We start from the raw sequence: 6511 nt of genomic DNA, 5'->3' as shown, positions 1-6511 counted from the left end.
TTGGACGAAAGACCAGACGTAGGCGTGACGAAAGGCAAGGGGATTTGCAGCGCTTCAAACCCCCGGGCCCTCGCCCGGCCGGCCGCCCGCGGGAAGGGGGCGGGGCGAAGGGCGGGCGCGCGCGCACTACAAGTCCCAGAAGCCCCTACGTCCTGGGGCCGCAGGACTCCGCGAGACGCCCGCCGGGAGCCTGCTGCGGCGGCCAAGATGTCGCTGCTCAAGAAAAGAAAGCTCGAGTCGGGGGGCGGCGAAAGAGGGGTGACGAACGAAGAGGAAGATGGCGGAGGGCGGAAGGCGGCCCCGCAGAGCCCCGGGAGTAGGAAGCAGGAGCGCGATCAGCTGTACTACGATTGCTACTCGGACGTGACGGTCCACGAGGAGATGATCGCGGACCGCGTCCGCACCGACGCCTACCGCTTGGGCATTCAGCGGAACTGCCCAGCCTTGCGGGGCAAGACGGTGCTGGACGTGGGGGCGGGCACGGGCATTCTGAGCATCTTCTGCGCCCAGGCCGGGGCCCGGCGCGTGTACGCCGTGGAGGCCAGCGCCATCTGGCAACAGGCCCGGGAGGTGGTGCGGCTCAACGGGCTGGAGGACCAGGTGCACGTCCTGCCGGGGCCGGTGGAGACGGTGGAGTTACCGGAGCAGGTGGATGCCATCGTGAGCGAGTGGATGGGCTATGGGCTGCTGCACGAATCCATGCTGAGTTCGGTGCTCCACGCGCGGGCCAAGTGGCTCAAGGAGGGCGGCCTTCTGCTGCCGGCTTCCGCCGAGCTCTTCGTGGCGCCGATCAGCGACCAGATGCTGGAATGGCGCGTGGGCTTCTGGAGCCAGGTGAAGCAGCAGTACGGCGTGGACATGAGCTGCCTGGAGAGCTTCGCCACGCGCTGCCTCATGAGCCACTCCGAGATCGTGGTGCAGGGCCTGTCGGGCGAGGACGTGCTGGCGCGGCCACAGCGCTTTGCTCGGCTGGACCTGGCGCGCCCGGGCCTGGAGCAGGAGTTGGAGGCCGGGGTGCGCGGGCGCTTCCGCTGCAGCAGCTTTGGCTCCGCGCCCATGCACGGCTTCGCGGTCTGGTTCCAGGTGACCTTCCCCGGGGGGGACTCGGAGAAACCCCTGGTGCTCTCCACCTCGCCTTTCCACCCTGCCACCCACTGGAAGCAGGCGCTCCTCTACTTGAACGAGCCGGTGCAGGTGGAGCAGGACACGGACATTTCCGGGGAGATCACGATGCTGCCCTCCCAGGACAACCCCCGCCGCCTGCGCGTGCTGCTGCGCTACAAAGTGGGGGACCAGGAGGAGAAAACCAAAGACTTTGCCATGGAGGACTGAGCCCCGCCTTTCCCCCCAGCCCCCTCCCAAGGCTGCCTGACCTGAGTGGAGAAGCCTGGGGTGGGGTCCGAGGAGACGAGATCCCACGTGCAAGTAGGGGGCAAATCTGTGCCTTTTCTCTCTGGTCTCCCAGGGAGGGAACACGACTAATGTCCCCGAGGAGATTCTGCGGGCAGTGTTTCTTTTAAAAGCGGTTTCCCCACAGCTGCAGCGTGGTTATTGATGACTTTCAAACCCCCCAAAGCGTGTGGTACTAAGCACTTTTACTTGAGTTTCTTTTCTTTTTACCCCCCTCTCCCCATGAAGTAACAGAACCAAGTCTCTAACACCTCTCACACCTTATCTAAATCTGGGGCCCCAGAAGAAGTGTTAATGGGCTTTCTTTTCTGAACTTCGGCTGTTGCCTCTTAGGGCCTCACAGGCCGGCAGTACTTCTGCCAGCCATGTTTTTAAAATAAAGTTTCAGACTGGTAATAAGGCGTTGAGTAAGGAACAGGTGGCGTAGGCAAGTTCTCATTACTCTTCCAGCTTCTGTAGGGTGCAACAGTGGACTAATACATTAAACCAAATACAGACGCCCTGGGAACTCCAGAAGTGGAGAGGGGAGAGGCGTGAAGACTGAAGTAGTATAGATTGCTAATTCTTGTTTGAACTGTTAACACTTAACCCCCAGACTGTTTCCTGGAAGTTCAACATTTAGAATTTGCCCAATTAGGAAACAGCCTGATAGCAATTTCTGATCCTCCCCTAAGGACTTACATACTCATTGGCATGTATAAATTTAAACTCACAAAATTAAGGAAAATATCTTCCCTGCTAGAACAGTGCGCTCATTCTCAGTCTGCACCCCATTTTTAAAGGGATCATGTGACTTGCCCTACTTCTAGTGAAATATAGTTAAAGCTCCTATTTTGGGTTCTTTCCCACCCCCCCACTCTTTTTAGCCCAGCCAAATGTGAAAGTTGTGAATTTAGGAAAATCACTTGTAATGAAGTGTGAGTCATGTTACCACATTTATTTCACTGATGCTTCCCTCCTTATTCCTGTGGCAAATAAAACATTGGCATTCTCACTATTTTTATAGATGATGGAAGAAGTCTTTGTACTGTGTTATGTTTTTGCCTTTTTAATATTGCCAGTTCTTATGGAAAGTGTTACATTCCCTTCAAAAGATAGCTGCTGGGTAATTCAAACTGTTTAATGTATAGTTTTAATAACTAACAGCTTTTGTATGCACATAGAAAGTAGGTATGAACATTTGGTCTTTTTAAATAACTTACTGTGACTGAGTTTTCTCAGTTTAATTTACTTTTATTGCATATTAAAGTATTGATTATAGCTTAAGTGTTAAAATTTGGTGCATAACACATGGGTTCTGCCATTATAAAGAGACCCATGCATGTATAAAATTTGAATAATATAGTTAAAATGGTTACCATTTTGATGTCAAAGTACTTATATAAAATAGCCTACAATGGAAAACTAGGCTTGGTTTAAGCTACTTACAGATCCTTACTTTAGGGTCAGCTATATTTTAAATGGAATGTCTATCCATCATTTAAAATTCTAGTGTTTTGTTTTTTGATGTGTTTATTTGCTATAACAATCCCTTTGCTGTTAGGGCAATTGAAAGTATTCCTCCAAATTTTATTCATAACACCAGAAAAATTATAACAAAAGAAAACCCCAGATAAAACTTTAGGTAACTACTCATAAAGGATGTTTGATAATTAAGCAAAGCAAGCTGTAAGACTCTTGGTAACTCTTCCTTGAAAGAAAGGTTAATTAAGAAAATGCAGAATGTATAAAGTCCAGAGACTGCCTAGCAAGGTGGTTTAAAGCATGGAATATGGGATTGGAAAGTCCGTCTGAGACCCTTGCCTCCACCATGCTTGTGCCATTGTGGGCAAACTATCTTACACTCATTCTTCCATGTTCTCATTTGCAAAAATGGAGCTACCCATCGTACCTACCCCATAGAAATGTGAGGATGCCCCAAGTTATATGTATAAGGATTCAGTGTCTAGTACATAAAGTGATTTCAATAAATACTCTGATGGAGAAGGTATGTACAGGCCTGAATCCATTTGATAAAGATGGGATCTTTGACGTTCTGGTTTTCGTTACAGGTCTGGATGGTCTGGCAGTGCTGGCATGGCTGTGTCCGGAGCACTGGCCAACATGGAACACCAGATGACCCAAGGAAGCCCACGACTTTAAAGTGAGGACAGGTCCAGCAATATGAGCGTGTGAGCTGCAGCAATATCCAGATGCCAGTCAGTCTGGTCTGTGTGTGGCCTCATGGTGGTGGCCCGAGGCCATGATGGGCCCCGGCAGGCATTCCTGTGTGAGAGAAAGGAACCCTGAGGACGTCCTTGCTGATTTTATTAATTCATTGGACCAATGTCTGTTTCATTTAGTATGAGGTGTGCTTATACTAAGCACTTAAAGCTACAAGCCATTAAAACCTAGTTTCTGCCTTTAAATGAATTTGTTTATTAAAAATGCTAGTAAATAAAATGCATAAACAATAATGGGCTAAGGGCCGAGGTCTGGGTAGTCAGGAAGGCAATAATTCACTATACACTAATAAAAATGTACACAGCTACCGAGGGTTGCTCATTCTTGACCATTAAATCTCGGGACACTGGTTTTTCAATTCATAACCCTATGCAAAATCACTTTATATTAATACTGCCTCCTTACATACCTTCAAAATGGGTGACCAGTTTTTATAGTTTGATAAATGAAGGAAAAGTCCTTAGCATAAGAAGTCTTAGCATCTATCCTGAAGATGTCAAAGAACCACCATCAGTATGTAGGATCTCAAGCAGTCCTCAAATCCCACCTTGTGTCCATGTGCCTAACACAAAAGGTAACACTCGTTTCTGAAGCGCTCAACAAAATTTAAATCCTCAATAGAGTAGCAATGATAGATGAACTATTTGCCATACTAGCTATAGGTCTGATACGGGAGAGCAGAAAGGCATCTGCTGAGGTTTAACGCATACCGGCCAGAGCGGGAGTTGAAAAGGTAAAGGTGGAAAGCAAACACGATGGCCTAGCACTTTGCTTATGACCATCACATTTCTTACACTTCTGAGCTCCTCAATGCAGAAGAAAGAAGAATCTTGGGAGGTACAGTCTTCTCTCGTCCTGCATCCCCTTTTTCCATGCTTATATTTATATTCACTCTTAGTGGTTTAATAAAGTACGTAACAAGTTCTGCAGAAATCAGTAAATCCTACATTCAAAGAACCAGAATATGCCAAACTCAATACCAGACTCACTGCCATCAAGTTGATTCCAACTCGGTGACCCTGTCACACACTGGGTTTCTCTTTACAGTAGAAAGCCTGGTCTTGCTCCCAGGAGGGGAAATAAAATTACCTAAGTGACAGTACATGAATGGGTTACATTAATATCTGCTGCGTTCTTTAGCTTGAAAAGATGTAATTCCAGGGAAGTCTTAACTTATGTTGAAGCGAGATTGAGAACCCTTAGCAATTTTATCCATACAACTTTTGCAAGGTGCACATAATTATAAGAATAGAAATAATTTAAAATTTTTAAAAAATCCTCACTGATGTTAGTTCTAAAAATAAATTTAGGTCCTCTAACTGATTTGTTTCAAAGTACCATATATACTCGAGTATCAGCCGACCCGAATATAAGCCAAGGCACCTAATTTTACCACAAAAACTGGGAAAACTTATTGACTCAGGTATAAGCCTACGAGTTCAGCAGCTACTGGTAAATTCCAAAATAAAAATAGATACCAATAACGTTGCATTAATTGAGGTGTTGGTAGGTTAGATGTTTTTTAATATTTCAAAGAAAAACAGTAAACTAGCTCTGTAAGTGGAAAAGAGGGTCAGCAAAAACAATATGGTATCAGCAATAACTATAAACGCTGTGTTACTACATGTGCTGCATTACTACATATGCAGCTTACCACATGTACACAAGGCAGCTCGTATAGTTTGAGGCCTAATGCAGGCTGATGAGCAATGCTTGGGTGGAGCAAGGGTGCGTGACCCAGCACAGGTAAGACTGTAAAGGCTCCGTCATTGGTCACAGCCCTGGAGAAGAGCGGGAGAAGAAGAGCAGCCGCATCCAACATTCATCTGACAAGGATGCAGTGCGCCCCAGGTACCAGCACACAGAAGTGGGCAGGTTCTTGCCCAGTATGGCACGGACAACACAGAGGCTGCCAGGGTGCAGGAGAGAAGAAGAGCGGTGATATCAGCAGTCATCGGACCACCCACAGAGGCCGCAGGCACCTGTAGTTGATGGGGAGAGAAAAGAGAACACCCACACTGCACCAGAGAACAGGTAAGTGGGGACACTCACTTGAGTATAAGCTGAGGGGGTTTTTTTCAGCATAACAAATGTGCTGAAAAGCTAGGCTTATACACAAATATATACAGTAGTTCATTCCAATTTGACCCTCTGCTGAGAATTTGCCTTTTTACCCAATATAGAGCGGACTAGAACCTACATTTTTAACAAGATCCCCAGGTGATTCTTAAGTAGAAAAAGACATTTGAGACATTCAAGGATCGTAGACTTAACTAAATACAACTGTAAGAGAATATTAATAAAAATTAGGACATGATCAGTAACATTGAAATTGTGCTCTTTAATAACCCATAATAATTATTGATATTAATAACTAAGGGAAGACTAGTGAAGATTTCAGTTAATTGAGCTTGGTTTTTAACCTACAAACACTTAAGGCTGACAGAAGATCAGAGAGCTGTGAGAACTTTTTTTTGCTTCTCACCAAACTGCTTGATGCCCAGGAAAAAAACACTAAAAGAAAATAGGGGAAAGTGAAAATAAAATAATTAACTGAGGGGGAAAAAAAGGTAGGTTGGGAAGAAATTCATCCCACACTTTTTAAATGCTACAGATTTTTCTGAAGCAGTGTGATTCATGTGTTGGTGAAAACTTACATCCTGTAAATCTTGCACTATAAATGACAAACTTAAGGGAAATGGTGGGCATACTATGTTAGACTGCATTGGCTAACGAAATAAATCTAGCAACACTTGTATGTGTAAGAAGGAGCTTTATAGCAAGAAGTAATTATATATCAAGAAAACATCCCAACCCAGTCCATAAGTCCCTCTTCAGACTCCCACAGCCACCTGCAATGATGCAGACTGCAGGAAGA

General features: G+C 46.0%; 1 protein-coding gene across 1 annotated transcript; it reads left to right on the top strand.

The window, feature by feature from the left end:
* Nucleotides 1-207: 207 nt before the first annotated feature.
* Nucleotides 208-3940, top strand: PRMT6 (protein arginine methyltransferase 6). The gene is made up of 2 exons (XM_004699221.2): nt 208-1425; nt 3462-3940. The coding sequence occupies exon 1, from the start codon at nt 208-210 to the stop codon at nt 1330-1332; it is 1125 nt and encodes a 374-aa protein (XP_004699278.1). The 3' UTR covers nt 1333-1425; nt 3462-3940.
* The last annotated feature ends 2571 nt before the right edge of the window (nt 3941-6511 follow it).

The sequence above is a fragment of the Echinops telfairi genome, unplaced genomic scaffold (assembly GCF_000313985.2).
Source record: "Echinops telfairi isolate 266 unplaced genomic scaffold, ASM31398v2 ScPeMD7_443;HRSCAF=831, whole genome shotgun sequence".
NCBI classification, from domain to species: domain Eukaryota; kingdom Metazoa; phylum Chordata; class Mammalia; order Afrosoricida; family Tenrecidae; genus Echinops; species Echinops telfairi.
This window is presented reverse-complemented; position numbering and strand designations above follow the sequence as displayed.